General features: G+C 46.2%; 1 protein-coding gene across 3 annotated transcripts in view; it reads right to left on the reverse strand.

Moving 5' to 3' along the window:
* Positions 1–25,061, reverse strand: part of MRPS7 (mitochondrial ribosomal protein S7) — a 191,836-nt gene that overhangs the window by 101,154 nt on the left and 65,621 nt on the right. For all 3 annotated transcript variants that reach the window (XM_069654814.1, XM_069654815.1, XM_069654817.1), the window contains one exon: positions 21,961–22,152. In XM_069654814.1, coding sequence (XP_069510915.1) covers positions 21,961–22,152 — 192 coding nt within the window. The remainder of the gene's footprint in view (positions 1–21,960; positions 22,153–25,061) is intronic.

Below are 25,061 nucleotides of genomic sequence, written 5' to 3' on the forward strand. Positions count from 1 at the left end.
TTGAGGGGCACTGAAATCCACTGACAAACAGATCCCCGCTGTTGGCAGATGGAGAGAAGAGCACACAGGTTCTTTTAGACAAATATAGAAACTTTTTCTGTAGAAAAAAAACGAAGTAGCTTATGGAGCAAAACTTGAGGACTCCCAACACTTGAACGAGCGGTAAAAATCTGAAGATGGCTGCCAGAGGTGGTGTCATTGGCTGGAGGCAGTATGACCCAGAGTACAGCGATTGGTTTAGATGAGAAATACAGTTTGTAAGTGAAAGGGAAGCGGTTTCTTCTTGTACTGAGGATTACCGGCCCGAAAACAGCAAATATTCATGAGCATGTGAATCCATGCCAGACCCCATGCTAGAGAACATTAACACTTACACATATAGACAGTCATTTTTCAAGGAGAGGTGTGGAATGAGAGACTTTAAAATACATATAAAATGAGGGATGCATGCTAAATTTTCAGTTTTTGGTCTACAACCTTTGGACCTTAAAAAGGTCACCGAAAAAACATCCAGAGGCCGGTAGGCACCCGCTTAGTTTCTTTAAGAAGAGTGTAAGGTAGGTTCAAAAATTCCACTTAGGAAGCAATCGACATAATCAGTAGGTACATCCGTGGTTATGGGGAAAGTTAAATACCGGTTCTACCCCAAAGATGCAGACAAGACAGCAAATGACAGTGAACAGAATGGGAGACTCCCCTATCTCCCTTCAAGAGCTCCAGTACTAGTTCGAGACCCCAACAGCCCCAGAAAGATGCAGCCAAGCAAAATTCGATCCAGAACAAATGAATGGCCAGGGGACCTGAGGAGCTCTTTCGACAACGAACCACAGGTACCCTCAACAGGGTAAATACCTTGAATAACCTACCAACCCAGAGGTTGGTTCTCACAGAAATGGGTCCCAGAAAGTCTGGTCGGGAAGCCTGAAACAACCATGCGAGTACAGCTCTTCTTTTACAGGTCTGTTTAAAGGAACTGGTCACCCAAGGACTTAAATCCCAGACCAAATATGATCCAGAAGAAGAACAATTGCCCATTCTTGGAGTGCAATCCAACAGTCAGAATTGAAAGCAAAGGCGTAGATGAGGATGTAAGAACCCGGCCAAGCAGGTTCTGCTGGCATGAAGGGCAAAGAGGCTCTCGCCAGCAGAAACCGGTTCCATGATGAAGACAACGTTGGAGGCGACACAGGGCTGCCCAAACAAAGAGGTGGGGCACTGGGGTCCCCAAACCATTCTGGCCGATAATTTCCAACACCACTGCAGTAAAATGGCTCAAAGACAGTGCGAGCACCAGGTCCCAGCCCACCCAACAAGAACAACCAGGGGGAGGAGGTGGAATGCCCAGGGAGGTCAATCAGCAGCCAAAAATCCAACAGGAGCCGAGGTATTAAGTGAAACCCTGCCAGTATGACCAGACCTTGTCCCAATTCAGCAGAAGCTTTCCAGAACCAAAATCCCTTGTAGGCAAGTAAACATGCCATCTTCCAGGACAAATGCAACAGAACTGAGGACAGAATCAGAGTCTTCCCCAAATACATTTATACACATGGGGCAGTTTAGCCAGTCTCGCAATCACACACAAGGGCACCAAACAAATGTTATGGTGGCCAGTCAACCAGATTGGTCGAAAACAAAACACCAAACATTCAGGCCCACTCCCACAGGATGTATAATTGATTGTCCAAGGCTGAGAACTGGCTTCATATTCAAGCGTGAAGGGCTGAACTTGACACAAGTCTAGGTTAGAGATCCTAAAAACCAAAGGGGTGAAATTTAAAAAGTTTAGGGGATCCACCAAAAGGGAAAACAGAACTCTCAAAAATGAAATTGTGCCCTAATAGCGCGCTACTGAATACAATTCCTTACATTACTACATACTTGCCATCAACTACCAAGCGTCTTCTCCATTTTACACCCAATCTCTCTCTCGCACAGCTTCAAAGCTATGCTGCCCTTGCTTCTGCTCCTTTACATCCTTCTTTGTCCCTACCACTGCAATGCCTTACTCTGTGCCACGAAGAACATATCTACCACCCAATCTTTCCTAATAGCCCTCAGACATCTGTCTCTTGATGGATTCACTCCCCCTAACCCGCAACATCACACTTTCCTACTGATCCTCACCCTGCCACAACTGTAAATTAAAGTAAACATACCAGCTCTATAAGATAATTTAATAAGTAATGGATCCTTATTAGGTTTTCCAACTGTCATGTAACCATTATAGATGGAGAGAGTGGATAGAAGTGCATCAGAAACAGTCGTTCTTTCTCAGAGGGTGTTGTGGGCTTGACGCCGAGAGGTCCTTTCCTCAAACTTTTGTCGGTGGATCTAGGCGATTGCAGGAACTCTGAGAGCAGAGGCAGAAAGCAGAGGTGGCAAGTTGTAAGGAAGCTGTGGAAGAAAGGCAAGCAGTAAATCTGAGGACTTTGTTGGCGTGTTCGCGCTTGTAGTGCATTTTGAAGTACTTGCTACACTGCTCAACTTTGATCACTGTCTTTGAATTTGATGTGCGGCTTGACACGTATTAAACGTGTAACAGTCCTTTTACAAGTTGGAGGTGCATATATTGGAGTTGCATATATTGGGAGCGAGTACTTTGATTTATCGGTTTTGAGTACTCCGCTTTGTTGCCTTTTCACCAAGAGCTCGACATTGCACAACAAGAGCCCAAGATGCGAGACGTGGGTGTGGGGGGAATTTGTGTCACCCGACACCTGGTACTGGTCAGAAATGGCCGCCGTTCACAATAACATTACAAAGTCTACCTGCGGAAACGGTAGCAGTAACCGGGAATTGGAGACCGTGGACCAATGTAAACAAATGACTGCACTTTTTAAGGTTGGTCGTGCCGGTTTGAGTTGACAGGGGAACTGCAAACTTCCTTCAACAATGAACAGCAATGGCTTGTTTGGAGGCCTAGCTGCTTCTAGACGAATTGGATCGTCCCATTCCGGTAATTGCATCTCTTTCAAGAAGACGCAATAGTGGCAGATTTAACATCTAACTTAGCTGGGGGAGCTCAACAACATCACCATAGAGGGAGAACTGCAACTAAAAGGAGAGCAGAGCTGCCGCATAAAGATGTGTTGCCCCCAATCTGCCATCAACATTTGAGGGGTAACTTAGGTTCCCCCATAAAGGAGCTTATCAGTGTATTCTTTAAAAAATCTGTATCGGCCGGGAGGCGACCGATTGGCATGGCTCTGTGAATGCTCCTGACCAACCTCACCACTGAAGCAGAATCTTGCGGTCTGAAGCGCACAATGAACCCTATAAACTTCTCAGGAAAGGCATGAATACTTGCTCCCCCAATCTGCGGCGACTGGAACATTGAAACGCTCTCCCCGGATTAAAAAATGAAAATAAAAATAAAAAAATCAAATAAAAAAAACACACCAAATATCTTATCCTGCCGGGGGAGAAGAAACCAAGATGGCGATCGGCAGACTGGAATGCCCGCTGCTGGGGAGGGGGGAGGAGCCGCGGTCTTCTTAACGGCCCGAACCTGTAGTAAACGGCATATATCCAAGGCAAACTATCAGATACGCCGCCGAATGTTCCATACTTGACACCGCCGAAACAAGTGCTCAGAAGAGGATCTCCCGCTGAATGCCCGCACAGAGTTTCCCCAACAAAACCCACTCCGCTCACCACAAGCGCCCAGCAGCCCGGAGGCGGAGGATCACCTCCATCTGGTGAGTCACCTGCTGCTGTGCCTCCCCAGCCTGCCTCAATCACTGACCGTCCCGGCCCACACAGCGCTCCCAGCACCCCCTCCTGTACCATCTCTCCTGCCAGCTGGAGCGCTGAGTCTCCCCAGTCGGCCCGTGGTCTCACGACCAGCAGCACAAGCGAGAGGGCGTTGCATTGAGGAGGGACCGCCCCCTGAACTGTGAAAGCCAGACGCGCGGCCTGAAGCTGCAGCGACCCCCTGGGGGGCCCGCCTCATCCTCGCACACACTGCACACATTGCTCTGGGTCAGGGGCCCTCTGGAACTGCACCCGACTGCCGCACATTTAAAGCAGATCGGCGGCCTGAGAGCCATAACAAGGCACCACTCGCCAGGCAGACCCAGACACCCCACCGCCCAAGCACCTGCTCTACCAATGTGCATCATCCTCCTCCGGGGCCTGGGTTTGAGCGCCACCAGTCGATAGCTCCTACCGACCCGGCTGAAACACACTCGGAGGCGAGGAGAGCTACTACACCGCAGGCACTATCATCCCGAGGTTGCAATACTGCACCACCAAGATATGGAGCCATAATCCGGCCACACCTGTAACACAAGAGGGCAGACTAAGATCAAACCGGAACAGAGGCCCACATCCAACCAGCGGAACCCCCACATCACCAGGACCCAACATGCAAAGTGAGTGGCTTCTACGGGGCCCAACCCAGGGTCCATAGGAGGAGCTCACCGACATGACTCCTGAATCTCGACCTGCGCCCAAAGCGGACCCATCCACCTCAGGAAGTGCTGCTAGACCTCAGTGGACCAGGAACCCCAGGGAGCAGCCAGCCCATCACAAGGAGACTCAGAGGCCAAACCAGCTAGAACAGCAAGCAGCGCATACGTTACCGCCTCTCTCCTAGGCTGAAACGGCCGGAGCACTACCAGGGAGTTGAGTGGAAGAGCCCCACCACATAAAGTGCAAATATCACCCAAGAGCATACTGTTAGGCAGAATCCTGTGCAGTTCCCTTAGGGAGCAATACAGAAGATTAGGACTACAGGTATATGCAATAAATCCCCTTTGGTATCAGTCTGTACCACACAGATTTAGTTGGTAGCTGTGGCTGAGCAGTCAGACTTCTCTCAAGAGGGAGATGAGCAGTATTCAGGGTTTACACAATAGGACTACAGTAATTTGGAACAAGGAAACACTGACCAAAGCTTTGTATCAAAAAGAATATACATTTATTTTACACACTCTTAAGTTCACAAATCACTATATTTATAGCAAGTTAAAACAGTCAAGAAAAGTATACACAACTCCCTGTTTAAATTGTAGACAAGTTTGAGCAAGAGTGAAAACTGAGCAAAGGGCACAGAGTAAACCAAGCAGAAATGGCACTCTAACAATTTCTCAAAAGGGAGGAAAGGGACAAGTTGTACAGATTCAAACTCTAAAACACCCAGCAACACTTCCCAAGTGGATTGTGAACAAGTTAGGCAAGGCAGTACTTTAAGCATAAGAAATAGGTGAAAACCGAGCAAAATGGCACTTCACAATATTTAAAAAGGGAAGGAAAGGTGGTTATAAGAGTTTTAGGTGCACCAACACATTTCTTGATGAAAAGCAATCGAGAGAAGGCAGTTGTAACAGATTTAGCCAGAGTCAATAGGCCTGTGCCAGAGTCAGTGGTACAAGGCAAAGTGCCCAGGACCAAACAGTTCTAGTGGCTGCAGTCAAGTCTAACGATTTGAAAAGGCAGTTTCAGAAAGTAAAAGACAATGTTAGATGATGGGGGCAGCCAACCCAGAAGGTAAGTAATGGATTTAAAACACCTTTAGCAGTACCCATCGAAACGGGAGGCCTGGCGGAACAATGTACCTTTAAAGTGGAAGAGGCTCCTGCGGTGGCGTGGTTCCTGCAGTTCGGTAGATCCAGCAGAGGAAGAGAGGCTCTCCTCGTGGAGGAAGGTTCGAGTCACTGCACTGCCCAGGGATGAAGCCAGCCGGGGTGCTGCCAAAACAAAATAAAAGGTACGCTCCTTTAAATCGCAGTCGTGGTGGACAGGTGCCTGGCTATCCGGTCTCAGAGTGCAGGGCAATTGGCGATTCGACCAAGGCAGGTCCTGGAAGACGATTGGCGAACTGGTTGGCCCCACCAGCTCAAGGGAAGAAGACTCTTGCAGGTGAAGATCTTCGAGTCGTTGGAGAAAAGAGGTGAGGATCTGCAGCAGGGCTTCACCGGTGGTTCAGTCATTGCAGATGTCTTCAGCTTCTCTCCTCTTCGGGTTTCTTAGGTCCAGTGGCGACTTTTGTCTTCCAGTCCTCAGATCCCTGCTTTTATGCAGAAAAAACCCCATTCATACAGCCTGGCTGTCACTCACACAGTGGGGTGGCTATCCTGGCGGGATAACCCCCCCCCAGCCTATCAGGGCAGAGTGCGACTTGGGTTGCCTAGGTAACCCTGTCCAGGGTGCCTATTCCCCCCCTCTCACACATCCTGTCTACCCCAGACTCAGTGGCGCCGAAAGGGGGACTTCTGTGTAGAAGCCCGCCAAAAGGACGAACAAAGGATCCCCGAGCCGGGTTAGGATTTCAGAGAAAGACACAAGAAAGAAATAATATCAAAGATCTGGCAATAAAAACCTACCAGAGTAAAGTTAATAATAAAATAAACCGGCGGTTGGTTAGAGGCCGTCAGTAAAGGTGGTAGCCTCGAACAATGGGAAAATCCCATATGGAAATATTTGCGGTCGAATATTTATAGTAGTAACCACTGCCACCAGCCAGAAACTTTGGAGAGGGGGACTGGACAGTACCCTCTCGAAAATGAACACTAAGGGAAATACCATTAACCCTTTCCAGTACTCCCATAGTAAGATGGGTTGTACTGGTTTTGTTGATAATTATTGACTAGTAAAGTCAATGGGGACTTTACATGTCCTGGGAGACAGTAGTCAGTCCCAGAGTATGGGTCTATGTTTGGGGGTCACTGACACCCCTGTGTTACTGCACTGAGGGTGCTGTGTAACACACATGTAAAAAGATGATACCTATGAGGGTGAGAAAAACCCCATAGACCATAAGCACAAAAATAGCCTAAAAAAACACATCAGCAATATGTCTAAGAGTGGGAAAAAGTCTCTCACTCTTAGCAGGAGAAAATAAATAAACCCCTCAAATCCAGCAAAGCTGCTGGGGGACTCTACAGGTAAGGGAAATTAGCCTTAGAAGAGAATGCCCCCTAACACATACCACAACCAGGCGCCCGCAAGCCCGAAGCACAACTTGGAAGCCCTGCTCCGCCGCAACTGACCGTCCCCTACCGAGAGCACCATGGCGAAAAGTGGCAAAACAGGCAGACATTGCAATAATGATGAACAATCCTACTCAGAGTAAGGCGGGTGGGCTCGAGCGGACAGCGGTGACAGCACCAGGGAATACTCACGCTACGGAGGAGTCCGAAAGCTGGCCAATTCGCCACTAAATCAGATCAAAGACTTATTGTCAGCGCTCTAAGAAATCCAGAAAGGCATGGACGAGGTAACCAGGAAAATCTCTTCACTTAACAATGAGTAGAGGAAGTGGAAAAGCGCACCGAAGAGGTCAAAAACGGCCTATCCGAAAATACATTCGAGCTGGAGCGCGGCCTGGACAGGATAGCAGATTTAGAAGCCAGATGTGACACTCTCGAAATCAAGCAGAAAGATGCGGAGAATCGGTCACGTCGAAAATCCACCTCCGCGGGACTCCTACTTCGATAACCGAGCTCGAGGGCTTCACCAAAGTCCTGTTCAGGTTTATAATTACATTACCGGACAGTGCTCCCTTAGAAATTGACAGAGTTCACCGCACTGCGCCGAGACAAGCAACAACTTCTCCACCGGACGTTCTTGCCCGCATCCATTTCTTCAAACTAAAGGAGGAAATAATTAGAGAAGGTAGATCCTCAAAGCAAATCGTCTTCAGAGGAGCAACCATCTCCCTATATCAGGACCTAGCGAGTATTACGCTCCAGGAGTGAAGAGCCCTCCGAAGTCTAACAGTCTAACAGGCTACAAGAACGGAAAGTGCAATATTGATGGAGCTCCCTGCAGTCCTATCCGCAACCCGAAGGAGGCAGATGGCTTCATGGGGAAAGGTTCTCCCGACGAGGACTCCGAGCCAGACACACAACCTCAATCCCAAAACAGATCACCGTCAACTGGCCCTTGGTCACGTGCCGGCAGGCGGCGCAAGCTCTGTGGCCCTCGGAAGCATCCTGATCCGAGCTAATACTGTTGGAATCAACGACCTCCCCTTTGTCGCTATGGAAGGTTAGTGCCATACCCCACTGGACACAGGGATTCTTACCCGATAGGGTTCAGAGTCAGATCCCGGGACAGGGAGTGGAACAAACAGGACCACGAGGGGAGCGCCTACACACCAGATTGAACATAAAACCAGGCCCCCCCCCCCCCAACCGAGGGTTATCTAAGCCTAGGACTTAATCCACCGGTCCCTTGCTCCACGGGGGACCCAGATGTAATATTCACCACTCTTAAACTACAACTAGACGACGGCGGGGTTGGCCAGCAACCCCGCGGATGAGCTTTATGATCTCATCCTTACTGTTTTTGGGGGAATTGAGGTGGGGGGGAATAGTTAAGGGAACCGGGAGCAGTTCGGACGGAATCCCGAACCTCCCAGTTAATAACTAAGTTTTACATAGACATCATTAGATGCAACTAAGTTAATAACTAAGTTTTACATAGACATCATTAGATGCAACACAGTGACAAGCACACAAGAGATCCCCCTCTAAAAAGTCACCACCCAACTGCACAGCCCCGAAGCTCCAAACCAAGCGACTCCCATGACCAATGAGCCAGGACAATGCTAGGAATGTTCGCATACTGACCTGGAATGTCCAAGGTCTTAATTCCCAGAGGAAGCCCAAATCAGTGGACAATAGGTTAGCGGTGCTAATGCCATGATCACAGCCAAAACTCCCTATGGCCATTCCAAGAAAACCTGGTCCGGAGCATATCATTCTTGGATTAAATGCAGATTCAATGTTGAGGAAGCTAGTGAGGAGCCACTTCCTGACTTTCAAGCATGGCCGCATCCTAATTCCCAGAAGTTACAGGGTAGTTCTAGTCATCACCACTCTGTCCCTACATAAGCCCTGCCCCTCGAGGGCTCCACGCTTGGCGTCTTTTCTGCTTCGGCAGTTAACGCTTACCGCGGTCTGCTCTTGAAGAGAATTACAGTTCTATTCCTGTCACAGTTTCACAGAACCTAAGCCTTAGTATTCCTTTCCTTGTCAGTTTGAATTCAAGTGTCCTAGTATTATTTTCCGTTCTCCGTACTCTTGTCAGTAGTTCATTGTCAGTCAGCTGTTCCTGTCATCGTTCGCTTCGGCATTGCCTCAGGTGGTTTTGAAGTGCGTTGCCATGTACGGAGCTATTGCAGTCACCGCACCTCATTCACAGCAAGTATCCTTGTGCATGCGGTTGCCCCGTAAAGCTGACTCGCTCTCTCTAAGGTTGTGATGTAACTGTATGGTGGGAGTTTATTTGGAGTGCGGAGTAGCCATTATGCTCTGCTGGTGCTCGCTGGTGTATGCATTTTAAAAGCTCGTAACTCCATTCCCAATTTCCGCAGAAGTTATTGTTAGCATTTCTCCTCATAGAATTCTGTCAGAAAATACTTAAATAGAAGGAGAGATAAGATTCCGCTTGCCAACATTAGTTCCACATTGTCTTGAGGCATCAGCACATTGTGGAATAAGTGGAATTTGACATTTTCCTCAAGGTGTGTTTGTAACCTGTGTAGTACTAGGTGGTTTTGTTATTATAATTGGGGTTTCTTCTGTGCCCTCAGAGTTGTTAACATTTGTTATCCCATTCAGTACTCTCCTCTCCTCCCCACATTAATTCCAGTATTCACTAGTGCCAGTCCCACTTATTTCCATCACATCTACCGGACCTCCAGTCCTGTCATTGCCCATTCTTCAGAACAAGCGCCCCTGCGCAGATGCAGGATGGAGAGCTCACCATAAAAAGGCAGAAGGTAAATAATAAGAAAGTAATCATAGTATTTTCACATTGCGTTAGTGCCCATTGTTTGCCCCCCCTCCATGTAAAAAAAATCCTTGTTCTAATAAGAGCCTTCTGTGTTTTGATAGGAATACCATTGCAGTAAGGAGGCCTCTAATTAGTAGTAGCATCGATCTCTAAGAAGAGTCCTCGTGGTGTTCCCGCGGAGTTCAGGTAAGCGTTACAGCTAAGCGGGGACATAGTAATTCTCCAAGAAACTCACCTCCTGGCAGCTGATGAGCATCGAATCAAATTTAAATGATTTAAAACAGGGTTTATTTGCCCACGGAGGCGAGAAAAAACGAGAGGTGGCGATCCTACTAAGTGATAAATTCCCTCTGAGAAATCCCTCAATCAAAAAGGACCCACCAAGCAGATATCTCCTATTACGAGGACAACTCACTGATCAAGCAATTACTATTGCAGGGATTTACGCCCCAACACAAACCAGGACAAGTTCCTACTGGAACTACTCCCAACTTTACTAACCTTCACTGTAGGATACCTCCTCATCTGGGGGGGGGAGGAGGAGGCTTTAACACAGTTCCTGACACCGCATAGGATAAAACGCTGCCCCCATCCAACCCAGACTTCACTCGGACGCCGGCCCTGGCCAGGCTACTGAGAGAGTCAGGCACGATTGACACCTGGAGAGTAGCTAACCCAGAGAGCTGCGACTACACCTACTACTCAAATCTACACTGGGGACACTCCCGGATCAACCTCATATTAGCCACAAGAACATTATTCCCCTGTCTGAGCAAGATCGAAATTCACACACGCATGATATCTGACAACGCACCCGTCTCAGCCGAACTCTCGATTCTAGGGGGGGCCCAGCCCACCCCCAAGGTACTGGAAGCTCAATGACTTCCTCCTGCTGGACCAGGTGATCAGAAGTGAAGTGGAAGATGCCCTGGTTAACTATTTCAAAGAGAACACCAATCCCGAAACCACGATAGGAATACTATGGGAGGGTATGGAGCCGGTAATAAGGGGACTGCTCATCAGCTCTGCCAGTGAGCAATTCAGAGTCTCTAAGCTCCACACACAGGCCCTGGAATCCAAAGTCTCCACACTAGAAAAAGAACTAAAGGCCCAGTACTCTAGGAGGGCAGACAGGGAATTAAAAAAGGTCAGGAGAGCCGTGGAGGAGCACTGGGCCGACCGCACCGCCAAAGCACTTGCATGCACAAAACAATTTTACTATCACAAAAGCAATAAGGCAAACCTAATACTAGCATATAAACTACAGAAGGCACAGTAGGAACAATATCATCTGCCTTAAAGGGCTGGACGGGAAAGCCAAATACTCCACCCCGGATATCACAGAGATTTTAGTGAGCCACCACAAATCTATTATGCAGGGACCACCCTCCTCCCCGGAAAAGACAGCCCAGTAGCACCACTATCTCCAGCCATTTCACCCCAGCTATCACCACACCCCTGGACTCCCTGGAGGCCCCGATCTCCTCAGAAGATATCCTAGAAGCCATAAAATCCTTAAATAAATACCGCCGCAGGCCCAGACGGACTGGTATACAGTTCTTTTGCCGCAGGACTTTTCATCGCCGTTTTTTCATCGAAAACCAATTTTTTTTTTTGGGGTGGGGGTGTTAAAAAAAAAAAAAAAATATGTGGGTGAAAGTGAATAATTAAAAAAAATAAAGGGGGTTTTGGGGGGTAACCCCCCCCCCCCCAAAAAAAAAAAAAGTTTATTTCGATTAAAAATACGGCGATGAAAAGTCCCGCAACGAAAAATCCCGCTGCAAAATAACGATAAACCGACGGACTGACGGCCAAATTCTATAAAACTTTTGCAGGCGTCCTAACCCCCCACCACCCCCCAACTAACGTTACTATTCAACTGTTTCCTGGTCACTGGGAAAGTAACGAAATCCATGGCCAAATCAATCACTATCCTACTCCAGAAACCAGGGAAGGACCCCCGAACAGGCACCCTCATACAGGCCTATAACGCTCATGAACACAGAGGGGAAAAATGTATTCCAAGGTGCTAGCAGCCAGACTAGGAGGGGTTCTCGCTGAACTAATAGCTAAAGATCAAACAGGGTTTATATCGGGCAGTGGGACACACGATAACATCAGAAGAACACTAAACATTATAGAATCCACCAGTAGACTAGGGGCAGAGCTACTGATCATCTCCCTAGACGCGCACAAAGCGTTTGACCTATTAAAGTGGGATTAGATTCAAAACACTGACACGCATGGGACTGGGCCACAACTTCATAAAATGGACCATGGCGAACTACACAACACCATCTACACAGCTATGGATCAACGGTACAAAATCGGAGGCCATACCCACATCCAGAGGCACCCGTCAAGGCTGCCCACTATCCCCCCTGGTATTTGCTCTGTCTATGGAGCCATTCGCCGAGAGGATCCGACAAAACCCAAACATCAACGGGATTACCTTGGGTTGGACAGAATACAAAGCTGCGCTCTATGCGGACGATGTCCTACTAACCATCACTAACCCGGACACATCTCTGCAACCCCTGCTAGAGGAGCTTGAAGCATTTGGGGCAGTCTCTGGGTTCAGAGTAAACTACAAGTCCTCAGCCTTACCGATCAACCTAACAAAGCAATTTTTTGATTGAATATCTGGGAGTCCACATCCCGAAAGCCAGCGCCCCGATTTACAAACATAATTTCCCACAATTAATCAAAGATCTCCAGGCAGATCTAAAACGTTGGAATGAACAGGAAATCTTCTGGTTGGGCCGAGTGGCGGCAGTAAAAATGAACTTGCTCCCCAGGCTACTTTAGCAGTGCCTAGCGCTCCCAACACACATCCCAGAGTGGGACCTCACCTCACTGCATCGGGAACTCATTAAGTTCATATGGAGGGGGAAAAGACCCAGCAAAGTAAATTATGACCCGAAGCCGCCAACTGGGTGGACTCGGAGTCCCAGACATATCCAGGTACAGGCAAGCAGCCCAATTATCACATGCCTTTGCTTGGGCCCGCAACGAAGACAGCCCATGCTGGCTGCAATTAGAAGAAGCATGGTGCAACCCACCCCTATCCGACTTACCACATATCCAATCCTGGAAAGCCCCCCCTATCACAAATCCATTACCAGCAACCCGTAACACGGTGGAAAACTGGAAAGCTGCCGCCAGGAAATGGGGAATCGCGAGCTCACCAGGCCCATTGACACCTGTTTGGGACAACCCAGGATTCTCTCCAGGTCTATGCAATCACAGCTTCGCTAGCTGGAAGGCTGGCAGCCTCCGTAAGATATCGGACTTCCTGGAGGGAAGTCAGCCCCTCTCATTCGAGGAATGCAAGATGAAGTTTGGAGTCCCAGAGGAGGAAAGATTTCACTACTCACAGATCCGCCATTGGACCTCCCAACGAGTCATCAAAGCGCGAGGCTCTACAAACTTAACACCCCTAGAGCTCACACTAACAACTTCTCCTCTGAGGGGGAAATCCTCTGCCCTCTACAAACTTCCGAAAAAGTCAAACCTAGAATTAAAGGAAAGATATATGACCAACTGGGAAAAAGACCTGGGATGCCCTCCGGACCCAGAGGCATGGACAGAATATAGTCGTGGCTCCACAAAAGCACCCAGTGCATCACCAACAGGAAGGTGGGTATAAAGTGTGCTACCGGTATTATATCACCCCGGCCCAGCTGCACAAAGCCGGCCCCATCGCCTCCCCAAACTGCTGGAGAGGAGGCCCCCCAAGAGGGATCGCTATTCCACCTACTCTGGGAATGCCCAAAAGCAGCGCACTACAGGAGAGGAGTGCTGAAGCATATCCTAGCAATCACGGGTCTCCCCATCCCATGGGATCCCGGAATCATCCTACTGGGGGACACGGGGGACGGGGACATGCCCTTATCGGGGAACATAACCCAGCTGTGCACCAAACTACTAACAGCGGCTAAAATAGCCCTTGCCAAACTCTGGAAGCACCCCGAAGGACCCTTTATACCTCTATGGTGGGCTAAGTGTTGGGGCATTGCCACAGCGGAAAAGATCACAGAACTTTGCATGGGCAACCCGAACCCCTTCCGGAGCACATGGGCCCCATTCGTGCACTACACAGAACGCTTCTCTGCACTCACACAAAGGCCTCCAATCACCTGCTGGCTGGACTAACCGCCGAGGAACAATCGCCAGGCAGAGACTGCACCACTCCCAGGAGGGACAACCCCACTCCCCTAGGTCCTGATTGATCGAGAGCCAGGCTATGCAAAGAATGAATTGTGCTACACTATATCTTGCTAATATCTTTTGTTAAAAAAATGTAATAAAATATCAATGTTGAAAAAAAATATCTGTATCAAGCACGGAGGCCAGATTGGCGGCAAGACCAAAAGCCACCACAATAGTGGATAATTCCATGTGACTGAAACAAGTCTGACAGACTTTGCGGATTCAATGGCGTTGACTCCGCCCCACTCCCTCATCAAGCAAGTGTTAAACAGCAATTTTGTGATGCTTCTGTTTTTGGGTCTCCGACGTATTTGGTAAATTTATTGGATAAGTCTATTGCAAGTCAGCACTCTTCAGACTCAAAAACCAACTACTTAATGAGTGGCAGATCAGGGCTGCACCATACTTTTTGGGAAGCTGATGAGCGAATACGACTCACTTCAACAATTTCAGCATTAAATATGGTGTTGATCTGGTTTGTGGCACTATATGACAATGTGTACGAGGACGTGAAAGGTCACAAAAGATATTTGGATGCCATCGTTCAAAAGCTGGACATCATGGTTGAAAAATGCCCGGCCCAGACAGTTGTGCCACTGTTACTTCCAGAAGCTCATCAAAACCCATCCTATTATTATAGTCATCTTATGAAGAAGCCGACCCAACGCCTGATGTCAGAGAGGGTGAGGGGTCTTTGGGGAGTGGAGGCAATCGATGGTGAGACGCGATATTCCCTCCTTTCCCGTACCCATGACCCATCCTATTTTATAGGATCCTCCAATGTCCAACTCCTCCCTGCCCCCTTTTCAACAAAAACACTGGGCCTAGGAAGAGGGTGATTGAGAGTAAAGAGTCTAACCCTTACACATCCCACTGGACATGTCCCGCTCGTCGGGCCAGGCAAAGTCAGGCACTTGACTTTAAGTACATACATCTGACACCCAGTAGCTCTCCCCACATGGATAAAAGGTTGAACAGAGACACACTCTGAGCAACGTGGGAAGGAGAGCGGACTCAGCCTAATTGATTCTTTAGGTGATCAGTAGATATCGATATAAATATCAGTAGAGACATTCGTCAAGCTGGTAAAACACAGCAAGAAGGCAGGATTACCCATGGATCCCTGCCCCCACCCCCTGACATCTCCATATCAATCATCGCACAAGGAACACCATCAGAATACTATAGAAACCTTCTAAATCTGTCACTCACAAAAGGAACTGTACAACCAGCTTTCAAATCAGCATATATTAAGCCACTTTCCAAAAGAAAAAAAGAAAACAAGTGGTGACGTGGAAGACATCGCCAACTACAGACCGATCTCAAACATTCCCTACCCAGCAAAACTCCTAGAAACATACATATACAAATTAACCCAAGAACATATAGAAAAACACCACTTGCTAGACCAAGCACAAGTCGGCTTCAGACCCGCAAGAGGAACAGAAATCTGCACTACTTTCCATCTGAGACGACCTAAAAACAAGCGCAGACTCCACACAACGCCGGCTCAGATTCTGCTCGACCTCTCTGCAGCCTTCGACAAAGTAAGCCACGACACCCTAATCAATAGATTTGAAGATATAGGTATAACGGACAAGGCACTACTATGGATTAAATCTTTCCGAGAAGACAGAACATAAACTGTATGGATAAAATCCTTCAAATCTACTCCACTAGTTAACGACTGGAGTACCACAAGGATCCTCACTTTCACCACTATACTTCAACATCTACCAGGCTCCAGTAATTAGGATCTTCAAAAAATACATTACATGCTACAACTACGCTCAAATCGTCTCCAAAATCAAACAAAAATACTCAAGCTGATCACTCAATCCTAATAGAATGTCTAAAAGAAATCTTTGACTGGATGAACACCAACAACTTGAAAATCAACCCAGGAAAGACAGAAATCATGATTATATCCAAATACCAAGAGAACAACCCCTAGCGGACAGAAATGGGAACCGCGCCCACACCATCTAAAAGATAGTTAAAAACCTGGGAGTCCTAATGGACAACGCCCTAACCTTAGAACCACAAGTAAACAATAATTAAGAAATGCTTCTTCCTCCTTCACACAACAAGAATAATATTACCTTTCCTCTCCTTTACCCACAAAACACTGACAATTGTCACCCTCATCATGTCAAGAATCGACTACGCAAACAGCCTCTTCCTCAGGATGCCGGAATACCTCCTGAAGAAATTACAACGCATCCAAAATGCAGCAGCCATGCTCCTACTCAAACTATCCAGAAGAGACCACATCACTCCAGCACTAAAAATACTACATTGGCTCCCAATCAAACATCGTATCACTTTCAAAACAATGTGCATAACACACAGGGCAATCAGCGGACAGAGAGCATAATTCCTACAAAAGAAAATAATCTACAAGCAAACAAGACTCCTTAGATCAAGGAATGAAATCTGACTGAAACCAAAAGTCAAGAAAAACTAGGGGGCGCCTCGTTCTCCCACCTAGCCGCAAAAACCTGCAATAACCTCCCGAAAGAAATGAACACCAAAGGCAACCTAAATTTTTGAAAAATTCGAAAAACCTGGCTCTTCAACACCTCGGAACCAAATTGAAACAGCTAAAACAATCAAACAGGAAACACAAAGAAAAGATTGACAGAATATATGATGGCTCAGGCGACACCAAGAACCAACTATGGGGAAACTACAGCAAGAACAAGAGAGACAACGTTAGGTGTAATTGAACACAAGCAACAACCCCATGAAGACAGAAATTTGTATACATGCCCTACACTACCAACAACCTTACCCTCTAAGAAAGGACGTAGCTCACAAGAAAAGAATCCAAAACTAGGTTACAGCAAAGACAAACTGAGATAAAAGGGCCGACCAAATACAAAGATGGAAACACGAACGTAGCCAACTTAGCATAATTGAGAGATGAGACAGCCTTATCGCGCTGAAACTCAAATCACTGAAAGGAAACAACCTTCTCTAAACCATGAAGGAGACAATAGAAATATGCATTTCTCCTGACAAGTATACCAACCCACCCAAATACTAAAAACCTCTCCATTCCTCACACACCTCTCACACTCCAACCAAACGCAACCACACCTCTTAAAACTGCAGCAACCCGCACGCACTTCACCACACCTGCAGCAACAACCACACAGACCCCCAAACAACAGCACATGACAGACTCAGAACCAAACAACACACCAATATGCTCGGCAAACTGTGTTAACCGAACCGAAGCTGCCAACAGTACTCCACAGCTCCCTTGCTCTTCTCCAAACTTTGTCCTACTAACCTGCCTAACCTACCCCCTTTGTTTCAGATCCACCAAAGCACCAGGGGACCACTCCTGGCGCCGTACAAATATCCATTAACATCAACACTGATTTTCCTTTGCATACAAATTCCACTTTACACACTTTTTGTATAAGAGATAGGGCAGGCATTATGTTTTGTTAGTATAGGCAGTCTTTGATTTGACAAGACGGACTAGGACTGTTTTTCTTTATTATTTGATGGTAGAGACTGCTCCCATCATAGCTATATTGCAAAGCAGAAGTTTTTCCAAACCCTGAAAATTAAATAAAGGTTTTGAAATTGTATCTCTTTTGTCAGTGTTATACTTGCGATACCATGCCTCCCTTACAGTGGTGCTAATGTGCCACCTATAAGACAAAGCTATTGCGTTAGAGTACAGCTAGGGAGAATTGACATATGAGGTGGGACACAAAGCTTGTTGGTGATGTTTTGATATTCTACCCACCCATTGACTACCCATCGCCATGCTAATCCCCATTGCCATTTCCACCCACTCCCTGCCCAAAACACATCATCTTGGGATCTCTTTGAGCTTGATTTATGAAGCCTTACCATCGGAGCTATGCAAACATGCTCACAGTACCCACAACCAAGAGAGCCTGAGCAGGTGGCACCAGCTTCTCATACCTAGCACCTCCCCTTCATGGAGAAATCTCCCATCTGGCATTCTGAAAAGCGGTAAAAACACTGCTCTTCACTTAATCTCTGCCCACCCCACAGCTAAATCTAGATCTATACCCGCTAGATAGGAACAATGAAATGTATGTTATTCTACTGTGTGTAATGTATTTCTGACCCTAATGCGAATGTTCCTTTCTGTAACTAAGATAACAAGTAACAGCGTAGCAATGCCCAAGGGCTTATGTGCGCTATCCAAATGTAAAAAAAAAAAAATTATAAATAGAGCCCGCCAGTGTTTTTCAAAGCAGACTTCTAAGAGTTAATGACTTCATTGGAGCTGTGAATGCACTACTGGTGTAATAAAATGTTTTAACCAAGTCTGCCTTCAGCCACTCGATTTATAAGCACTATGCGTGTCCTTCACTGAAGTACTATTAAAAACAAGCATTGACAAATCCAACAGTTTTGGCGTGGGTATATGTATACAGCATTTGCAAGGCACTGATATATGCCCACTTATCACACCACTTTGTAGCTGCTATCATCGATGGCCAGTTAAAACCACCATGACAGTGCCTGGCAAATGCCTTTCTCATGCCTACACAAAAGCCAAAACTGCTGGCATTGCCAATGCTGGTTTGATTGTGTATTTATTTATTGTGCTTCTGTTTTTATCGAACCTGTCACAGAGTAAAAAAAAAACCCATCAATTAGTGAGATAAAAACGAACAATAAGTAATATAGAAAGCAAGTTATACACTTCCTACCAAGTGTTTAGATTTATTTGGTATACATCCAGGCTTGTGCCGGTTGTGATTATCTTTCAGCAGGAGGGTCTTGCCTCCAATTTAAGACGATAATTGTAACACTCATACTTTGGCTACTGAGAATGTGTGCATAGAAAGAAGAATGCAGATGAATTCCAACAAATACATCACAAACGTATTCAATGGGTGACCAGACTTCGGTGTCACCATTGTTACTTCCTGCTGTTTTGTACTATTTAAGTTGGCTCCTCCGTTTTGTGTACCTTTTCGTGTTGAGCAAGCTATCAATAGTGTTACTTTGACAGCCTATTAATTGAAGGATTTATATGGTATTTAGATTTCCTCAACTGAAATTAATTGCATAGGATCACATTATTTATGTTTTAGCTCCTCGTGAGCTAGTCAATAGAAGAATTTCTCGGGTGCATTTACATTATTTTGTTCAGCGGTCAGTAACTATTTACAGTGAAAATTTAGAACAGAATAATATTAACATAACATACAATTTGCAGAATACATTGCCAGTCTTTGTAAGACCATTCAGTTTTTGCCAGAATTTGAGTAAGCACAATAGGGTTACTTAATTTCGGTTCTAATAATTCTAGGTCAGTGGGGCTCTGGTTTTCTTTCTAGTATCTAAAATGGTTTGAAGCTCATTCTTCAAAAGCATCAACATTGTATGAACAGAGAGAATGTTTTTATTAATAGCCTATAAGCCCATGTAACTACTAGAACTCTGCCGTGAAAGAGAACAAAAGCTCCCCAAGACTGTGCATCAGCATACGCAAAAGACAGAGAAAATGTAAGCATGTGTTTAAAAGTATTAAATAAATGCATGGGGGTTGTGAGGTCCATAACCCATTTTGTTGGCACGGACAAGAACTTGGCTGGTAAACTAAGTTACATTTGTAGCAGACTTGTACTGCGGGTGGGCTAGGCCAATAACAGCCACCCCTGTGGGTGTTAATGGCCAAGCGAACCTGTGAACATGGGTGTTCACGCCATTAGTACCCCGGCGTGGTACTGGTATTGTGTATGGAAACAACGTCCCGTTTAATTAAGGGGTGCATGTGGTTGTGTGCCCCGTCAAAGGGAAAGTTTCCCCAAACCAAGAAGGCCACCATGGACAAGACAGGGTCTCGGGCACAAGTCCCATTTCTCAGCATAGCAAACAAGGTATGACGGAGTGAAATGGTTGGGACTATGGAGAGGACAAGGCGACTTGGGGAGTTGGGTAGGCGGAAAATGGAGTAACCAGGGCTGTCCCATTTGTGCACACTGTTTGAGGGAGCCGACTGACTGTCTCCCTTCCGAAGTGTGCTAACGAACATTATAAGCAGTCCTAGAGAAGAAAAGCATCATAGTGCCTCCAACTCCTCAGCACCATCAGGTGATGGGTGCGTTTGAGCCTTGAGTATGCAATGTTACCAACTGTTGCACGTGATGTAGCTACATCAGTCCTTAAGTTAGCTAATGGCATATCAATCCTACAGCAAGGTTGGATTCCTGCTCCCCAGTGTGGACAGAAGACTCCGGATGTGTGACATCCACGGTCATAACAGACGACTACCAATCCTCCATCAGAAACCACTAGGGGATAGGTAGGTAAAAGAGAAAGATGAACCAGTTCTACTTAGAGTTGCAAGACATAGATCAGAAAAAACGTGTTTATAAGGCTGTACCCGAAAACTGCCCTATTTCAGGGTGGTGAGCGTTCTGGCACATTCTCTCCCTAGCCTCTTGATCCTGTAGCTGAGCATTCTGCAACCTTAGTAGTATCGCTGGTCATCCACAGAATATTCAACAACTGCAAGTATAGATAATTAAGCATAAAGTTGTGAGCCAAGTTACGCACAGTTGTGTGGCAGTTTTCTACGTTGGTGGTACTGCACTTGCCGGCGGCAATAGTTTCCATCCACACGCGATTGGAAGACCTGGGAGCATAGGGATGCTCCGCCCTCTTCGTTCTTCCCTTGAGAACTGAGCCTGCTGGGAGATAAAATGGCAGCAGGCGTATTGCTAGTAGCCAGGGCATGCCTAACGACTCATTGGAAAAACGTGCTGCTCCATAGTAAAAAAGAATGGATTAGCGTGGCAAAAGCATGTATACAATGGAACGAATAACAGCGGGTCTCCATGGGGTGGGGGAGCATTGGAGATGGCATGGGGGACTTTGCCAAGAAATAACAATGGAAGAAGCCTGAACTAACACGCCAACAGGGAACTGTAATGGTCAAAACATTAGCCTTGTGGGCAAATCGCACGATGGGAATCGAATGGACCTGGTCAAACCCGAAGGGGACCGGTGCAGGAAGGGACTCCAACCCAAGCGGATAACAGACAATACTTGGTCCTCAAGGGGACCAAACAGAGTGGAAGAGTCAATGTTCGGGGGGGGGGGGGGTATTGGGAGAGGGATCAGAGGAGTTTGTTCGTTTTTCTGGAAAGCTCATGGCTGCCGACTAGCCTGATTCTGCTAGCAGTTTTTATGACCATTGTAGCAGTGTTCTCACTAAGTTGATGCAAATTGATTATGTTCTAAAAAAAATTCTAATAAAGTATAATTTGAAGAAGAAAAAAAAAAAGATAAATGAAAGCCACCCAGTTGCCCTGAATACAGTTTAGTCTAGGCTATTCTTCAATGTAAAAGTGGGCGTGCTAAAGCCAAAACGTTAGCTATCGATGTTACTAGCCAGTCTTGTATAGTTTATTTACTTGTTTTATACAGTGAAAGCATGCAGAGAAACAGAGCAGGCACATAAAGTTGAAAGTTGATGCCTACCATTTCAAAAAAAGTGTCAGGATCATCTCTTCCTCAATTGCCACTATCCGTCATGCAAGCCTCTTATATTTGCAATCTAGCCTGAGAAAATGATGGTCTTCCTTTAATAGGTATTTCTGAAATATATTTTAGTATATACTATAGGCTAGATAGTACTAGGACAAAATACATCTATGCTGCCAAGATCGTTGCTCTCGGAAGGTTTGTGAAATCGATTTGTGAAATGACGTTTAGTAACTGTGGAAGTTTTTATTCTTAGAACTATATACTTGCCATATGTAATATTTATAAGACAGGTTAACTTTAAAAAATTACTGGATTTTGAAATAAAATACATTTTGATAAATAATGTAACTCACAGAGGACGCAGCATTTTCAATTGTATATACCATTATCCTATAAAATAACTACGTACAACATAAATTACCCCAGCAGTGCTGTAGAGGATCACACAGGCCACTGTTGTAAAGGAATTAAGTGTGCCCTTCTCTGTATATAGTCATTGTCCCTCACCTGATCATGGGGTCTGTGAAGACTGAGCTGGTGAGATTAGGTGGGGCCGCTTTAATTGGACGCACAGCTTTCACCTCTTGCTCCAGTTTTTCCATATCCGACATCTCTTCCATTGGCTTACGGTAATATTCTTTGCTCACCTCCGGATCCAGGTACATAGGGCTGTAGCGGCTCCATCTCACCTGCATGACTCTAAAACAGGATTAGAGAAGAACAACTTTGGTGGCCTAGTCATTGCAGTATGTTAATATAGGACAAGGTGGGCGATACAGTAACATATGAAGATAAGGACATTTGGACAGCTTCTGTGAAAATAAAACATGGCCTGCGAAATTATACAGAGCGCCTTCTCTGCAGTAAATCTTTTTAAGACGAGTCAGTCTAACGCCGCCATTTATGCAGATACTCCCGCCTCATAGGCCGGCTTCTTCGCCCACTTCTTTAAACAGCAGAGTGGTTATTATTTAGGTTACGTTATTCCGTATTAATACAGTGGCCATCACCAGCGTAGTGTTCTTAAAGTGGCTAACCTTGTCCCTGAAGCAGCATAATGTAACCCCGCCAGCATAGTCTGTGGATGTAAACGAAGGGTTGGGGATATAGGAGGTGATATGAAAGATGCCATTAGTTAGTGGACAAACAATATAGTGGGGGGGAAACACAAGGTTATGCAGAGCTATCATGTTTGCGTCAGTTGGGATGTGCGTTTCTTAGCTGCATTTGGTTATTGGTAGGCATGAGGGAAAGTTTAATGTTCAGCCGCTTTTACAAGCAAGATTTAACTCGGGTGGCAGTGTCTAGACCAGACGAAGCCTACATATGGTTGTGGTGTGTGTTTGCGTGATGTGCTCAAGCAGGCCCTAGTAATAAAAAAAAAAATGCATCTAGGTTTATGAAAGACGTGCTAGTGATGAGACCTTAAGGTGCATGGACCCTGGTATTAGGTCTCCTGCCTCCCAACCCAGTCCTGCTCCTCCTCGCCCCCTTATTGACCACTCGCTGCCCTTCTCCCCCCACAGATTCATCCGGATGCCTGTAGCAGCGTAGTAACCACCGTAGTAACCACCTGCGTAGCAAACACCTATGCTGCTAATAGTAGCGCGGGAAAGACAGTAAACATACTGCCAGTAACCCTCCTGCTCTGCTGCACCACAAGGCACATTCTGCTGCACAAAGGGGCAGGACAGAAGCTAGCGTTTCATACTGGTAAAAATTAACTCATTGCGACTATTCGACATATGAAGAAGCCATTTCAGCGTGTACAGGGCTCTGAATGGTCGTTAACCTAGCAAGGTGTTACTCATGTATTTGCACCTTTCAACTCCCAGGTGCCTTATTTAAAATGTGACAGTATGGAGGTGTACAGGGGTGGGGAATCTAACCCTTTTTCTGTAAAGTCTACAAATCCCACCGATTGCGCCCTGTGTTCCAATTGTTCAGAGTGAATGAGAAGCACAGGCCCAGCGTCTGTTCAGCGAAAGATGGTGTCGACCCAGCTGCATTTCATTTTTATAGTAATAGGTTTTAACTACATGACAACGACCTTCTTGCAACATGCATTCAAGATTTGCATTTTGCACATTACATTTGCATGCCTAAAAAAAAAGACAAATAGTTTGCGCAGCGAAGTGTAAGAAACACTGTATGAAATTGGACCAAATAAAAAACAAACTTGTGCACGAAGTGTGACAGGTCTGGAGTTATTCCGTCCAGTAGTTTTTAAAATATTTGACGGGTAGGGAGGTGCCACCTTCTCCCAAAATTATAGTTATATCTCCCGTGGTGCATTGCAGCAGAGGCTTTTGAGAAATGAAAAAGCCACCATTTTTATTTTTTTTTGCTCAATGCAAGCGATAACCGCGCTTATTCTGGGCTTATGCAAACACAAAAAGTGAAAAAAAAGCATTTGGAGGAAGAAAACAGATGAAATTGCATGAGGCTAGCAGTGGGACGGGGGAAAGCGAACATGTGAAATTGGGGCGATGGGGGTGGTCTGCGGACCAAATTAGACCGTTCTATTATCGTGGTAATAGCGCTGTCATCCTGGAAGATAACCAAGGCTGCAAAGGAAGAGGCAATTGGGAAAGGGCGTCACAAGAAGAGTGATGGAGGGTAACGGAAGAGGGCCATGGAGGGAAAAAGCACCCATGAAGAGTGGGGGGACCTTGGCAAGAGGAAGGGGGCACTTAGGGAGTGCTTGTTAGGCAGGGAAGAGTTTGAGATTTTGAGCGTTTTCCGTTAACCGGGATAACCGCGGGCATGGGTAGTTCCATTTCCGGCAATAACATCGGTTATGGGGGGAAAAGTAAAAAATATAAAGACAAAAAAAGAAATGAGGTCCCTTTAAAAAACATATTAGTGCACACATGTACAGTGTCAAAGGGCATGGCTAGTGAGTTCCAAAGAAACCTATTGGTGTAAGAAGGAAAGAGGCCGCACAGGCCAAACTCATTTCAAGTTTTGGTGTGCACTTTACCTATGCCGACGATACCCAGATTCTCTTCCGTTTAAATGCCCCCAAGGAAAAACCTCCCCAACTGCAATTTACTTTATGATCTCATGTCTACTTCGAATCATGCTGCACGCAAGTTGTATTACTCTGACATCCCTCAACATTATATATTTGAGTCCAAAACCCGCCAGTGAAATACAAACAACGAGGAGCAGAGACAATTGGGTGTATGTACTACGTTGAACTTTCAATGGATTCTGTGCGATTGTTTGAGGTTACTACTCCTCCACGTAAAAGGAGCAAGATCGTGCACAATATTTTTTGCTTTTTTCTACGAACATAAATTACGTTCAAATACAACACATACGTTTCCCTGGAAAACCGTACCACACTCGTTCGAGCTGTGATAATGCCTAGGCTGGACTACTGCAGTGTATTCCGGGCCAGAGAAGGCAAATGTTCTATCAAAAAGCTTCAGACACTTCAAAATGATGCAGTCCAGATTGCACAGGAGAGAACTACACTGGCTGCCAGTAGAGGCCAGAATACGCTTCAAGGCGATTATCACTGTGCATAAACGTCTATATGGACAAGCACCAATACGTGAAAGAGCGTCTGCCCCTGGAGAAACCCCTTATAGCCACCTGGG

Source organism: Ambystoma mexicanum, chromosome 3q (genome assembly GCF_040938575.1).
Source record: "Ambystoma mexicanum isolate Mex_15411 chromosome 3q, UKY_AmexF1_1, whole genome shotgun sequence".
Classification (NCBI taxonomy): Eukaryota; Metazoa; Chordata; class Amphibia; order Caudata; family Ambystomatidae; genus Ambystoma; species Ambystoma mexicanum.